This window comes from Nerophis ophidion, linkage group LG18 (assembly GCF_033978795.1).
Source record: "Nerophis ophidion isolate RoL-2023_Sa linkage group LG18, RoL_Noph_v1.0, whole genome shotgun sequence".
NCBI classification, from domain to species: Eukaryota; Metazoa; Chordata; class Actinopteri; order Syngnathiformes; family Syngnathidae; genus Nerophis; species Nerophis ophidion.
In genome coordinates, this window is record NC_084628.1 from 48,629,628 (window position 1) to 48,646,570 (window position 16,943).

General features: G+C 42.5%; 1 protein-coding gene across 2 annotated transcripts in view; it reads right to left on the reverse strand.

Annotated features, from left to right (window-relative positions):
* Positions 1-16,943, reverse strand: part of pitpnm3 (PITPNM family member 3) — a 166,837-nt gene that overhangs the window by 128,933 nt on the left and 20,961 nt on the right. For both annotated transcript variants that reach the window (XM_061878279.1, XM_061878278.1), the window contains exon 2: positions 3,382-3,477. In XM_061878279.1, coding sequence (XP_061734263.1) covers positions 3,382-3,477 — 96 coding nt within the window. The remainder of the gene's footprint in view (positions 1-3,381; positions 3,478-16,943) is intronic.

The following is a 16,943-nucleotide window of genomic DNA, read 5'->3' on the forward strand; positions in this document are numbered from 1 at the left end:
ATCCAGGCAGCGACTTGAACTGATCTCACTCACCTGATCATGCAGGTTCTTCATGACTACTTAACTTTCTATTTGTTTCCTGGCTCTGTCTTCCAGTCTTCCTACCATTAAAGCTTATTTGGCGTCTGCATCCTAGAGGTCAGGTGTCAAACTCAAGGCCCCGAGGCAAGATCTGACATAACAGACGTGACAAGGTTGGTAGAAGCTGGGGATCGTACCAGGAACCCTGAGGTTGCTGGCCTGGCCATTCTCCCAAAATGTGCCTCGCCGTCCCCAGTGAATAAGTTTGAAAGCGTTCACTTGCATTGAACATTTCCCATCCAGCCACACACTTTTAATCCCTCTAACTGACTGCTTAGTTGATGAGATGTTCCAAGCTTTGCTTGGTGATTAAAGGCCTCCTGAAATGAGATGTTCTTATTTAAACGGGGATAGCAGCTCCATTCTATGTGTCATACTTCATCATTTCCAAATATTGCCATATTTTTGCTGAAAGGATTTAATAGAGAACATCCACCATAAAGTTCACAACTTTTGGTCGCTAATAAAAAATCCTTGCCTGTACCGGAAGTAGCAGACGATGTGCGCGTGATGTCACGGGTTGTGGAGCTCCTCACATCTGAACATTGTTTACAATCATGGCCACCAGCAGTAAGAGCAATTCAGACCAAGAAAGCGACAATTTCCCCATTAATTTGAGCGAGGATGAAAGATTCGTGGATGAGGAAAGTGAGAGTGAAGTACTAGATAAAAAATTAAGAAAAAGAAGGAAAAAAGAAAAGGCGGCGGCAGGCGGTGTTTCAGATGTAATTAAACACATTTACTAGGATAATTCTGGAAGATCCCTTATCTGCTTATTGTTTTAATAGTGTTGTAGTGAGATTGTAAAGTCATACCTGAAAGTCGGATGGCTGCGGTGAACGCCAGTGTCTCTGAGAGTAGCCAATGGAGGAGCCAAGATCACAGCTGCCTTTTTGAGCTGCAGGAGGAAGTCCCATAATCCACTGATGTCTCCGGTAAGACTTAATATCACAATTTTCCCATCCAAAAACATGCTGGTTGATGTAGAGAAACATGTTCGCTTGACCGCTCTGTGTTAAAGCTTCACAACAAACAAAGAAACACCGGCTGTGTTTCGGTTGCTAAAGTCAGCTGCAATCCACCTCTTTCCACCAACAGCATTCTTCTTTGACGTCTCCATTATTAATTGAACAAATTGCAAACGATTCAGCAACACAGATGTCCAAATTACTGTGTAATTATGCCATTAAAGCAGACAACTTGTAGCCGCGAGTCGTGCAGCGCTAATATTTCCTGACAGTCCGTGACGTCACGCGAATGCGTCATCATTCTGCGACGTTTTCAACAGGATACTTTGCAGGAAATTTAAAATTGCAATTTAGTAAACTAAGAAGGCCGTATTGTCATGTGTTGCAATGTTAATATTTCATCATTGATATATAAACTATCAGACTGTGTGGTGGCTAGTAGTGGCTTTCAGTAGGTCTTTAAACAACCTCCATGCTCCAACTAGCTGTTGCATCATATTTGATACATTATGTCTCTGCTCAATTCAGGACTCAAACATCCAAACAATTTCCACTAACTCCATGGAGTGAGTTTCTGGTGCCAGGAGAAACCATATACATGTGTGCTGGGAGAGCCGATGTCTTCCAGCTGGCGTGAGAAGCAATTCATTAGTGGAAAAATCCCCCATGGAAGCCATGCAGTGTTCTTAATTACTCAGCACGCCGCTAACGCCGTTACCTTTGTTTACGTTTATTGGCAAAGCTGTCAATAAACGTCCACCAGGACCTGCAATCACACAGCTCCCACAAGTTTTTTTTAAATGTGTAATTATTTACTCGATACTTGAAGATAGATCCAGGAAAATTAGCTTTCTACCAAGGTTCTAATTCCCTTTGTCAATATTATGTTTACTGCCAACTAATCACAGCTAGAATACAATTTTTTTTTAAAAAAGGTTAAAGTCCCAATGATAGTCAGACACACACACACACACACACACACACACACACACACACACACACACACTAAGTGTGGTTGAGTTATTCTCTGCATTTGACCCATTGGCCCTGGTCGCCCCCTGGGAGGTGAGGGGAGCAGTGAGCAGAATCTGACATGCAGGTCGTCATAAGTTAAAAAGAGTATATATATCCATCCATCCATTTTCTACCGCTTATTCCCTTCGGGGTTGCAGGGGACGCTGGTGCCTATCTCAGCTAAAATCGGGCGTACACCCTGGACAAGTCGCCACCTCATTGGCAGGACCAACACAATATATATATATATATATATATATATATATACATACATACATATATATATGTATATATATTAGGGGAGTGGGAAAAAATCAATTCGAATATGTTGTGCGATTCAGAATCGATTCTCTTTTTTTTTTTTAAATAGATTTTTATTTTTATTTTTTATCAATCCAACAAAGCACTACACATCAATACATTAACAATGCAATCCAATTCCAAAAGCAAAGCTGAGCCAGCAACACTCAGAACTGCAATAAACAGAACAATTGAGAGGAGACACAAACACCACACAGAACAAACCAAAAGTAGTGAAACAAAAATGAATATTATCAACAACAGTATCAATATTAGTTATCATTTCAGCATAGCAGTGATTAAAAATCCCTCATTGACGTGATTCTCCATTCAAAAACGATATTTTTCCGTATTTCTGTATAGATTCAATACATAGATTTCAGCAGGATCTACCCCAGTCTGCTGGCATGCTAGCAGAGTAGTTGATGTTTTTTTAAAAGCTTTTATAATTGTAAAGGACAATGTTTTATCAACTGATTGCAATAATGTAAATTTGTGTCAACTATTAAAAGAACCAAAAATCAGACTTATTTTATCTTTGTGAAAACATTGGACACAGTGTGTTGTCCAGTTTATGAGATGCCATGCAAGTGTAAGCCACTGTGACACTATTGTTCTTTTTGATTATTTTTATAAATGTCTAATGATAATGTCAATGAGGGATTTTTAATCACTGCTATGCTGAAATTATAACTAATATTGATACTGTTGTTGATAATATTCATTTTTGTTTCACTACTTTTGTTTTGTTTTGTGTGGTGTTTGTGTCTCTTCTCAATTGTTCTGTTTATTGCAGTTCTGAGTGTTGCTGGCTCCGCTTTGCTTTTGAAATTGGATTGCATTGTTATGGTATTGTTGTGTAGTGCTTTGTTGGATTGATGAAGAAAATAAAAATCAGCTATTTGTATTTATTGAATGCAGTTTGTTAATAATTGAGTGTATCAATGTTTTTAAAAGAGGGGATATTCAAAAATGTGCCTTTAGAATAAAGAAAAAGGTAAATACATGTAACACCAACCTCTGGCATCAAAAAACTCTTCATCGGAGCTGTCCACAGATTCTTGCGCAATATTTTGAAGGCACCAGCGGGTGGCGCCGTGCTTCCGTGATGAACCTTTGGGTAACAAAGAAAAAAGACAAACACGCGTTATGAAAATATGTCTACTAAACCAAACATTGAAAGTATCGACTTTGTGGATTTTACACATCATTATTATTTGAGCTTTAAGCACAACTGGGAAGTGAAAACCAGGACAGAATTACAAGTGTGCAAAGCAGTAATCAGAGCAAAGGGTGGCAACTTTGAAAGAACTAGAAAATAAATCATGTTTGTTGTTTTTTTGTTTAGTACATATATATATATATATATACATACACACATATATATATATACAGTATATATATATATATATATATATGTATATATATATATATATATATATATATATATATATATATATATATATATATATATATATATATATATATATATATATATATATATATATATAGTAGGAGTCAACATTGGAGACGCTCATGCCTTCTCAATGATGCACATGGAGTGAGAGCATTTAATTGCTGGTGTATGTCTTCTGCTTGACACCGTGTGGTGCCGATCGCCCTGATATCATTCAGCCCTCTGGCTATTGGAAGATACAGCTGCTGATACTGCTCTTTGCTGGAGGACATTTACAGCCCGCCATTGTCCCCATAGTTACTGAGCGACATGCAGAGACTACACAAGTAGTGCAAGCATCATTGAACTTCCTGCAAGGCCAGAAAAAAGGTGACAGCGCCGCATGTCAGTCTTTTCTTTTTCCCTGAGAGAGAGCGTCGACGTGACCGCAGGCCAGAGCTGGCATTGGGAGAGGATCTCATTGTGAGTAGCAAGTGTAAAGTGTGTTTCACAACACGTGGCAGCAGAATCCTTGCAAATTATCAATGGAAACATCCATCCCTCCATCTTCTTCCGCTTATCCAAGGTGGGGTCGTGGGGACAGCAGCCTAAGCAGGGAAGACCAGACTTTCCTCTCCCCAGCCACTTGGTCCAGCTCCTCCTGATGGATCCCGATGCGTTCCCAGGCCAACAAGTCCTGAGTCTTCTCCGTGGCCTCCTACCAGGCGGACGTGCCCTAAACACCTCCCTAGGGAGGCGTTCGGGTGGCATCCTGACCAGATGCCCGAACCACCTCATCTGGCTCCTCTCGATGTGGAGGAGCAGCGGCTTTACTTTGAGTTCCTCCCGGATGGCAGAGCTTCTCACCCTATCTCTAAGGGAGAGACCCACCACCCGGCGGAGGAAACTCATTTGGGCCGCTTGTACCTGTGATCTTGTCCTTTCGGTCATGACCCAAAGCTCATGACCAAAGGTGAGGATGGGAACGTAGATCAACCAATAAATTGAGAGCTTTGCCTTCCGGCTCAGCTCCTTCTTCACCACAACGGATCGGTACAACGTCCGCATGACTGAAGACGCCGCAGCGATCCGCCTGTCGATCTCACCATCCACTCTTCCCCCACTCGTGAACAAGACTCCTAGGTACTTGAACTCCTCCACTTGGGGCAGGGTCTCCTCCCCAACCCGGAGATGGCATTCCACCCTTTTCCGGGTGAGAACCATGGACTCGGACTTGGAGGTGCTGATTCTCATCCCAGTCGCTTCACACTCGGCTGCAAACCGATCCAACGAGAGCTGAAGATCCCGGTCAGATGAAGCCATCAGGACCACATCATCTGCAAAAAGCAGAGACCTAATCCTGCAGCCACCAAACCAGATCCTCTCAACGCCTTGAGTGCGCCTAGAAATTCTGTCCATAAAAGTTCTGAACAGAATGGGTGACAAAGGACAGCCTTGGCGGAGTCCAACCCTCACTGGAAACGTGTCCGACTTACTGCCGGCAATGCGGACCAAGCTCTGACTGATCGTACAGGGAGAGGACCGCCACAATCAGACAGTCCGGTACCCCATACTCTCTGAGCACTCCCCACAGGACTTCCCGAGGGACACGGTCCAATGCCTTCTCCAAGTCCACAAAGCACATGTAGACTGGTTGGGCAAACTCCCATGCACCCTCAAGGACCCTGCCCAGAGTATAGAGCTGGTCCACAGTTCCACGACGAAAAACCACACTGTTCCTAAAGAGTGTGTTATTGTGTACTATTGACTTTATGTGATCAATGAAATACAAGACAATAAGGAAGTAGTTTAAATATTGTGTTGATATTGTTACACTTTTAATGGCCCTTACCATAAATGTATTGAAACATTGACGGTTCATACATGTGATTGGTATTGGTCAAAATCAGCAGCATAAAAACTCTGATTGGAACATCCCTACGAACAAGTTGTTCAACTTTATCCTCAGAAAATTGCATAATTTTTATGTCATTTGAACTTTTATACACGACACACCCCTTCTGAACTAAGAAGTATGTGCACGAAAGTTAAAGTAGCAATGGTAGTCACACACACACACTAGGTGTGGTGAAATGTGTCCTCTGCATTTGACCCATCCCCCTTGATCACCCCCTGGGAGGTGAGGGGAGCAGTGAGCAGCAGCAGTGGCCGCGCCCGGGAAATGTTTTTGTTGATTTAACCCCCAATTCCAAGCCTTGATCCTGAGTACCAAGCAGGAAGGTAATGGATCCCATTTTTATAGTTTTTGCTATGACTCGGCCAGGCTTTGAACTCACAACCTACCCATCTCAGGGCGGACACTCTAACCACTAGGCCTTTAGGTGAAAAGCAATGATGCTCTTCACATTCTTACAAAATACGTTCAATAATAATCACATGAAACCTATTTTTTAAGCTACTGTTTTTGTCCTGGGTATTGAATGGGAATGAGCCCCAAAGGGATAAATAGAGTGCAGTATTTTGTTAAAACCAGCAGGGACATTGTTGATTTAGTCTCATTTGCAATGTTTGGAGCAAATCAAAATCATTATATGGATGAGGACTTCAAGACACTGTAATAGACTAGATAGTACTCAATAAAGTAATATCTATCTATATATCTATCTAGACCAGGTCTGGGCAATCATTTTGACTCGGGGGCCACATTTAGAGAAAAAAAAGTTTCTGGGGGCCGGAATATCTAATAAAAAACCTCACAATAATATCTGATTGAATGCTGAAAACGTTATGACAGCCTTAAAAAAACAAAATTGAATTTTACATTTTTCTATGAAGGATAAAACACTGAATATTGAAAAAATATTAACGTCACACCCACTTTCAATCAACACATTTTACAATCAAGTGAAATGCAACAAACAGTGAAATATGAACGCGAAGGGTACAAAATAAACCCACCTCCAATCAGATATATCTGATACATCGCTAAGCTTTAGAACTTTGTTGTGAAAATCTCCTTCCGCGTGTGTGGAAACACTCCCCACCCACACTGTTTGGTGCCTCGTCTGAGCTGCTGTGACTTACATTACCATAGGAACTAATGAGATGACCATAGTAAGTAATTAGTATGGATATAACGGTACACAAAAATTTCGGTTCGGTACGTACCTTGGTTTGGAGGTCAGAGTTTGGTTAATTTTCGGTGCAGTAAGAACACAACAAAATATAAATGTTTTGGTTATTTATTTACCAAATTTGTAAACAATGGCATAACATAAATATACACACGGGATCCATTGCCAGGGTTCATGTGGTCGACATATATCAAATAAAAACTAAATAAGATAAGGCTCAGAATGGTTTCTTAACAAAACTTTTCTACATATAAAGTGCTTTTTAGATTGATTGAGTGAGACTTTTATTAGTAGATTGCACAGTACAGTACATATTTCATACAATTGACCACTGATTGCAAACACCCCAAAAAAGGTGTTTGCAACTTTTTTTGGCTACTTTGGCAATAAGAGGATATATGGGCGTATTGTTCTTCCACCATAAAAGTGGGTCAAAATCTAGTTTTTAATGCAATACAGCAACCCCCCTGCCACCCCGAACGGGACAAGCCGTAGGAAATGGATGGATGGTCTTAAATCTGCTGCTATAAAAACATTTGCTATTGCTTCAGCCCTGCCTGACTCGCTGACGCTTCAAAGGAGTTAGCATGTTTGACGTGTTGGGAGAAGCGTACCGTACCGCTGCTGAACAATGTCAGCAAACCTCCATCCTCCATTGTTGTATCGTACCGCGCAGCCAAAGTGTTCCCAAAGGGGAGATCTTAACGAGGCAGGAGGGTCTCCCAACTCTAGCTTTTGCATGTTGTCCTAGCGCGGTCGCTGCTAGCCTGCCGTGTGTTGTGCATCGCTCTGCATTGTTTACATTACCTGAGTTGCGCTACCCAATAAGTCCGTGTGGAAACTCGTTCGGTGCACCTCTGAACCGAACCGAAACGTTTCAATACGAATACACGTACCGTTACACCTCTACTAAATAGATGACCATAGTAACTAGTATGTCATCCATAAGTGCAGATTCCAAACATGTAAAGACTTAATATTAAGGGTGTAACGGTACGTGTATTTGTATTGAACCGTTTCGGTACGGTGGTTTCGGTCTGGTTCGGAGGTGTATCGAACGATTTTGTAAGCTAAAGTCTTAGCAAGCTGCTTTGCAGCTGCCTCTGAGCAGTGAGCACCCGGCATTGTCCCGCCCACACAACCATCTGATTGGTTACATACAAAGCCAATCAGCAGGGCGTATTCAGAGCGCATGTAATCAATGCTTTAGTGTCGAGCAGATAAGTGTTTAGCAGGTGAGTAGCGGACAGCGTACTCTCCCCAAATTATAAAAAAACACCTCCCAGTCACAAGTATTAGTAACATCACTATGAGCCCGTTGACCTTCTAGAAACTTAAACCACAGCTCAGCTCGCTCGCAGTTCTGGCTTGAGGTGAAGGCTAATTAGTTTTTAGCGTAATGTTAGCTCATTTTGCTGTGTGTGTGTGTGTGTGTGTGTGTGTGTGTGTGTGTGTGTGTGTGTGTGTGTGTGTGTGTGTGTGTGTGTGTGTGTGTGTGTGTGTGTGTGTGTGTGTGTGTGTGTGTGTTAGGGACAGCAAAGCCCTGTCTGTTTGTTATTTGAACTCCATGGTGTTCAGGGATAAATAGTCTCTCCTATTGCTATTGTACTATTTTTCAGCTATAGTTACATGAATCATTAGTAATGTAGCAGCCTAGTTTTGAATGGCAGGGTCCCTGCTATCACATGTTGATAAAAATATCACATTTACATAATGAAAGTCAACTACATGCTTCCCAAATGCTGTAATATATTAAGCATGATTAGCGGACTTGAAACAGTTTAATGTTGCACTTTTTATATGTAAAAGGAAGGTTTTGTCATTTTATTTAATCAAAGCAACAAGTTTGAGGCAGTTTAATGAGAATTAACGTGGGCAGAATTATTATAGTGTTCCCAACGTTAAAAGGATAAAGTTATTGTTTACAAATTTGGTAAATAAATAACCAAAAAATTTATATTTTGTTGTTTTCTTACTGTACCGAAAATGAACTGAACCGTGACCTCTAAACCGAGGTATGTACGGAACCGAAATTTTTGTGTACCGTGTTGGGTTGACCCAGTCTTCTGCCGGTCACCTCTCAGGTTGGTTCGATGACACAAAAGCTGGTTATAAATGAATCCTGGAAACAGATTACATTATTTTGATATTTTATTCAAAAGCTCTAGGAGAACAATTTTTGATACAACAACCTTTCAATTGTAGTGTGTTGATCTAATTCTACTACCGAAGTTTCGCCTCTTTTCTCACTCTCACCGGCCCCCCCTTCTTCTTCCCCTCCCCATCCCCGTCCTCCTTGCCTCGGACAGTTGAGATAAGGAGGGTGTTATAGTTGCTAGTTACATTCCAAGCTCCAAGGCCTATGTACGCCCAACACTGGTCTTGTCTTAAAACATGACCAGGACAATAAAAAGATATCTATCTCAATCCTCCTTCAGATCTTCTACAAAAGATCTTTAACACAATTACTTATCTTCTAGAGCACCTACCTCACATTAAAGTTTTAGCAAGCTTGCAGTAAAATAAAATAATAGCTACAATTGGGAGTTAGATGGAGGGAGTCCTTGTCAATGTAATCATGGTCAGCGAGGGAAACTAGACATTCTCGAAAGTCATCACTTTGCTTGACCCCCTTCAGAGACAAAGCAATGGCTGGCCTGAGGGAGGTCGGGGAAATTTGTTCAGTAAGTCCCTCAACAGCGTCACGCGTCAGAATGGTCAGTCTCAACAGATGATAAAAAAACATAGTTAATGCGTTCCACATTTTAGTAGCAGTCACATGGAAAATAGCACCAATGTTAGGAAGGTTCTCGAAACCTGCACAGGATTCACACCACAATTTATGTTGTCCTGGGACCCCTCTTGGTTGCCCTATTGCACTGAACCGTGACCTCTAAACCGAGGTATGTACCAAACCGAAATGTTTGTGTACCGTTACACCCCTACTTAGTATAGTTGAAAACTTAGGGTGATTATAAAAGATGAGTGCACATCATTATGGCAGCTACTCTTTACATCTAAACAAATGATTTGGGAATGTCTGGCGGGCCAGATTGAGGCCGCATGTGACCCTGAGGCCTTCTTTTGCCCAGGTCTGATCTAGACTACACATTGTCCAACATATACATGAAAGTATTACAAATGTGAATTGTTTGGGATGTTTGTGAAAATAGAGCTTTACATTACCAAATCTGTCCTCCAACCCTCATGTGTTGTTAGTTCTTAGACAAAGTGCCTATTTTTGTAGCTTCTGCAAAGTAATATAATGATGTGAAACACATACGCCAACAAGTCCAACAAGGAAACACCTGAGCCCCGATTGTAGAGCTGCATACAATCTGCACAGCAGCAGGCAATCAGTGAAAATTGGTTCTCTTTGAGGTTTTAAATTGGCTAACTATTTGCCCAAGCTGTGGTGGGCCTGGCAGGTCCACATTGTGTAAGTAGGACATGCAGTCATTGATGTGGTAGCTTGGACAGATGGACACTGCTGGTCTCATGGCATGTCCTCTACAATGGACTACTGTCTCAGAAAGCAAAAGCTTGGGAGATATTTACTAAAGCACAACAACACAGGAGTTCACGGTGGAGAGGGGGGCAGAGCAGAAAAGAGACGGCAGATCAACTGGTTTAAAAGGGGGTCTATTTAAAGGCAAGAGTATACAAATGAGTTTTAAGATGGGACTTAAATGCTTCTACTGAGGTAGCATCTCTAACTGTTACTGCTAGAACATTCCAGAGTACAAGAGTCCAATATAGTTTATGTGGGAATGTTTATTCTTATTCTTATTCTTCAAGGAGTCCCACAGGAGGATTCTTATTAGGGACAATTTTAGCCAAGGACTTTAACTTTATAAGAGATCTAATTTAATCATGTAGCATATTAAGGAATGTCTTCTCTTCCTTCTCTTATCTTCTGCTATTCAGACAGTATTTGGCAACTCAAGCATTGCTGTCTTCATTCTGCAATTAGTGGCATTTAATATTCAAGGGACTTTTACAAACCAACGGCCCCCTGAAGAGCTACTGGGTCAAATGCGACGGCGCAGCTGCAGGAGGACATTAGACTCTGCGGAGATGCAAATCTCTTCCAAGGCAGAGCACAGAACCTCAAGAGTCACGTTTACAAGCTAAAGGAGGAAGTCCAATAATGTTTCATCAGCGTGTGAGGAAAGGAGAGGAAATGAAAAGTGCCTCGGTCCCTAAAGCCAGCAAAGAAGGTGCATGCTTGCATCTGACTGCATGATGGAGTCTGACTGCGTTCATGCCAGAGCCGACCACAGCTCCACACAATAGTGACAATTCTCCTGTGTCAGCTAACTATTAATAGCCTGCCCTCCAATCTAATCAAAAGGCATTTCAGCTCAGCTCCAATCAATGAGAGGCAGACAAGAGATGAAGCCGCCCGCCAAAATCAGTCCAAGTTCCGCACACTATCATGCCGGATGCCGTCCGTCCGCACTGCAGCTATGGACATCCGCACTCTTCATGTTTATCGACCGACCGAGAATCATCATTGTGCTGCGTCTGTGAGACAATTACTGCAAGGTGTTTGTCCAGCCTGAAGATAACAGAATGTCACACAGCGTAGACTCCGACTGTGACTCGCAATTTCATGTTGACTCATCAGCAGAACCTGTCCACTGCCACGGTCCCTGCAGAGCCCCGAAGACACTTTGACATATTCAACAACCTGATTGTAAATAAATACAAATCACTGATTACTGAACGCACTGCTCTTTTTGGGGGAAATCAACAATGTAGGCAGCACGGTGGTACAGGGGTTAGTGCATGTGCATGTTCATGTGTGGGCCCAGCCTACAGGGAATATTCAGTCTACAGAGTGTTGTGATGTAGTTTGATGGAATATTCAGTCTACAGGGTGTTGTGATGTAGTTTGATGGAAGGTTGCATGTCTACAGGGTGTTGTGATGTAGTTTGATGGAAGGTTGCCTGTCTACAGGGTGTTGTGATGTAGTTTGATGGAAGGTTGCCTGTCTACAGGGTGTTGTGATGTAGTTTGATGGAAGGTTGCATGTCTACAGGGTGTTGTGATGTAGTTTGATGGAAGGTTGCATGTCTACAGGGTGTTGTGATGTAGTTTGATGGAAGGTTGCATGTCTACAGGGTGTTGTGATGTAGTTTGATGGAAGGTTGCATGTCTACAGGGTGTTGTGATGTAGTTTGATGGAAGGTTGCATGTCTACAGGGTGTTGTGATGTAGTTTGATGGAAGGTTGCATGTCTACAGGGTGTTGTGATGTAGTTTGATGGAAGGTTGCATGTCTACAGGGTGTTGTGATGTAGTTTGATGGAAGGTTGCATGTCTACAGGGTGTTGTGATGTAGTTTGATGGAAGGTTGCATGTCTACAGGGTGTTGTGATGTAGTTTGATGGAAGGTTGCCTGTCTACAGGGTGTTGTGATGTAGTTTGATGGAAGGTTGCATGTCTACAGGGTGTTGTGATGTAGTTTGATGGAAGGTTGCATGTCTACAGGGTGTTGTGATGTAGTTTGATGGAAGGTTGCATGTCTACAGGGTGTTGTGATGTAGTTTGATGGAAGGTTGCATGTCTACAGGGTGTTGTGATGTAGTTTGATGGAAGGTTGCATGTCTACAGGGTGTTGTGATGTAGTTTGATGGAAGGTTGCATGTCTACAGGGTGTTGTGATGTAGTTTGATGGAAGGTTGCATGTCTACAGGGTGTTGTGATGTAGTTTGATGGAAGGTTGCATGTCTACATGGTGTTGTGATGTAGTTTGATGGAAGGTTGCATGTCTACAGGGTGTTGTGATGTAGTTTGATGGAAGGTTGCATGTCTACAGGGTGTTGTGATGTAGTTTGATGGAAGGTTGCATGTCTACAGGGTGTTGTGATGTAGTTTGATGGAAGGTTGCATGTCTACAGGGTGTTGTGATGTAGTTTGATGGAAGGTTGCATGTCTACAGGGTGTTGTGATGTAGTTTGATGGAAGGTTGCATGTCTACAGGGTGTTGTGATGTAGTTTGATGGAAGGTTGCATGTCTACAGGGTGTTGTGATGTAGTTTGATGGAAGGTTGCATGTCTACAGGGTGTTGTGATGTAGTTTGATGGAAGGTTGCATGTCTACATGGTGTTGTGATGTAGTTTGATGGAAGGTTGCATGTCTACAGGGTGTTGTGATGTAGTTTGATGGAAGGTTGCATGTCTACAGGGTGTTGTGATGTAGTTTGATGGAAGGTTGCATGTCTACATGGTGTTGTGATGTAGTTTGATGGAAGGTTGCATGTCTACAGGGTGTTGTGATGTAGTTTGATGGAAGGTTGCATGTCTACAGGGTGTTGTGATGTAGTTTGATGGAAGGTTGCATGTCTACAGGGTGTTGTGATGTAGTTTGATGGAAGGTTGCATGTCTACAGGGTGTTGTGATGTAGTTTGATGGAAGGTTGCATGTCTACAGGGTGTTGTGATGTAGTTTGATGGAAGGTTGCATGTCTACAGGGTGTTGTGATGTAGTTTGATGGAAGGTTGCATGTCTACAGGGTGTTGTGATGTAGTTTGATGGAAGGTTGCATGTCTACAGGGTGTTGTGATGTAGTTTGATGGAAGGTTGCATGTCTACAGGGTGTTGTGATGTAGTTTGATGGAAGGTTGCCTGTCTACAGGGTGTTGTGATGTAGTTTGATGGAAGGTTGCATGTCTACAGGGTGTTGTGATGTAGTTTGATGGAAGGTTGCATGTCTACAGGGTGTTGTGATGTAGTTTGATGGAAGGTTGCCTGTCTACAGGGTGTTGTGATGTAGTTTGATGGAAGGTTGCATGTCTACAGGGTGTTGTGATGTAGTTTGATGGAAGGTTGCATGTCTACATGGTGTTGTGATGTAGTTTGATGGAAGGTTGCATGTCTACAGGGTGTTGTGATGGAAGGTTGCATGTCTACAGGGTGTTGTGATGTAGTTTGATGGAAGGTTGCATGTCTACAGGGTGTTGTGATGTAGTTTGATGGAAGGTTGCATGTCTACAGGGTGTTGTGATGTAGTTTGATGGAAGGTTGCATGTCTACAGGGTGTTGTGATGTAGTTTGATGGAAGGTTGCATGTCTACAGGGTGTTGTGATGTAGTTTGATGGAAGGTTGCATGTCTACAGGGTGTTGTGATGTAGTTTGATGGAAGGTTGCATGTCTACATGGTGTTGTGATGTAGTTTGATGGAAGGTTGCATGTCTACAGGGTGTTGTGATGTAGTTTGATGGAAGGTTGCATGTCTACAGGGTGTTGTGATGTAGTTTGATGGAAGGTTGCATGTCTACATGGTGTTGTGATGTAGTTTGATGGAAGGTTGCATGTCTACAGGGTGTTGTGATGTAGTTTGATGGAAGGTTGCATGTCTACAGGGTGTTGTGATGGAAGGTTGCATGTCTACAGGGTGTTGTGATGTAGTTTGATGGAAGGTTGCATGTCTACAGGGTGTTGTGATGTAGTTTGATGGAAGGTTGCCTGTCTACAGGGTGTTGTGATGTAGTTTGATGGAAGGTTGCATGTCTACAGGGTGTTGTGATGTAGTTTGATGGAAGGTTGCATGTCTACAGGGTGTTGTGATGTAGTTTGATGGAAGGTTGCATGTCTACAGGGTGTTGTGATGTAGTTTGATGGAAGGTTGCATGTCTACAGGGTGTTGTGATGTAGTTTGATGGAAGGTTGCATGTCTACAGGGTGTTGTGATGTAGTTTGATGGAAGGTTGCATGTCTACAGGGTGTTGTGATGTAGTTTGATGGAAGGTTGCATGTCTACAGGGTGTTGTGATGTAGTTTGATGGAAGGTTGCATGTCTACAGGGTGTTGTGATGTAGTTTGATGGAAGGTTGCATGTCTACAGGGTGTTGTGATGTAGTTTGATGGAAGGTTGCATGTCTACAGGGTGTTGTGATGTAGTTTGATGGAAGGTTGCATGTCTACAGGGTGTTGTGATGTAGTTTGATGGAAGGTTGCATGTCTACAGGGTGTTGTGATGTAGTTTGATGGAAGGTTGCATGTCTACAGGGTGTTGTGATGTAGTTTGAGGGAAGGTTGCATGTCTACAGGGTGTTGTGATGTAGTTTGAGGGAAGGTTGCATGTCTACAGGGTGTTGTGATGTAGTTTGATGGAAGGTTGCATGTCTACAGGGTGTTGTGATGTAGTTTGATGGAAGGTTGCATGTCTACAGGGTGTTGTGATGTAGTTTGATGGAAGGTTGCATGTCTACAGGGTGTTGTGATGTAGTTTGATGGAAGGTTGCATGTCTACAGGGTGTTGTGATGTAGTTTGATGGAAGGTTGCATGTCTACAGGGTGTTGTGATGTAGTTTGATGGAAGGTTGCATGTCTACAGGGTGTTGTGATGTAGTTTGATGGAAGGTTGCATGTCTACAGGGTGTTGTGATGTAGTTTGATGGAAGGTTGCATGTCTACAGGGTGTTGTGATGTAGTTTGATGGAAGGTTGCATGTCTACAGGGTGTTGTGATGTAGTTTGATGGAAGGTTGCATGTCTACAGGGTGTTGTGATGTAGTTTGATGGAAGGTTGCATGTCTACAGGGTGTTGTGATGTAGTTTGATGGAAGGTTGCATGTCTACAGGGTGTTGTGATGTAGTTTGATGGAAGGTTGCATGTCTACAGGGTGTTGTGATGTAGTTTGATGGAAGGTTGCATGTCTACAGGGTGTTGTGATGTAGTTTGATGGAAGGTTGCATGTCTACAGGGTGTTGTGATGTAGTTTGATGGAAGGTTGCATGTCTACAGAGTGTTGTGATGTAGTTTGATGGAAGGTTGCATGTCTACAGGGTGTTGTGATGTAGTTTGATGGAAGGTTGCATGTCTACAGGGTGTTGTGATGTAGTTTGATGGAAGGTTGCATGTCTAAAGGGTGTTGTGATGTAGTTTGATGGAAGGTTGCATGTCTACAGGGTGTTGTGATGTAGTTTGATGGAAGGTTGCATGTCTACAGGGTGTTGTGATGTAGTTTGATGGAAGGTTGCATGTCTACAGGGTGTTGTGATGTAGTTTGATGGAAGGTTGCATGTCTACAGGGTGTTGTGGTGTAGTTTGATGGAAGGTTGCATGTCTACAGGGTGTTGTGGTGTAGTTTGATGGAAGGTTGCATGTCTACAGGGTGTTGTGATGTAGTTTGATGGAAGGTTGCATGTCTACAGGGTGTTGTGATGTAGTTTGATGGAAGGTTGCATGTCTACAGGGTGTTGTGATGTAGTTTGATGGAAGGTTGCATGTCTACAGGGTGTTGTGATGTAGTTTGATGGAAGGTTGCATGTCTACAGGGTGTTGTGGTGTAGTTTGATGGAAGGTTGCATGTCTAAAGGGTGTTGTGATGTAGTGTGATGGAAGGTTGCATGTCTACAGGGTGTTGTGATGTAGTTTGATGGAAGGTTGCATGTCTACAGGGTGTTGTGATGTAGTTTGATGGAAGGTTGCCTGTCTACAGGGTGTTGTGATGTAGTTTGATGGAAGGTTGCATGTCTACAGGGTGTTGTGGTGTAGTTTGATGGAAGGTTGCATGTCTACAGGGTGTTGTGATGTAGTTTGATGGAAGGTTGCATGTCTACAGGGTGTTGTGATGTAGTTTGATGGAAGGTTGCATGTCTACAGGGTGTTGTGATGTAGTTTGATGGAAGGTTGCATGTCTACAGGGTGTTGTGATGTAGTTTGATGGAAGGTTGCATGTCTACAGGGTGTTGTGGTGTAGTTTGATGGAAGGTTGCATGTCTAAAGGGTGTTGTGATGTAGTGTGATGGAAGGTTGCATGTCTACAGGGTGTTGTGATGTAGTTTGATGGAAGGTTGCATGTCTACAGGGTGTTGTGATGTAGTTTGATGGAAGGTTGCATGTCTACAGGGTGTTGTGATGTAGTTTGATGGAAGGTTGCATGTCTACAGGGTGTTGTGATGTAGTTTGATGGAAGGTTACATGTCTACAGGGTGTTGTGATGTAGTTTGATGGAAGGTTACATGTCTACAGGGTGTTGTGATGTAGTTTGATGGAAGGTTGCACGTCTACAGGGTGTTGTGATGTAGTTTGATGGAAGGTTGCATGTCTACAGGGTGTTGTGATGTAGTTTGAT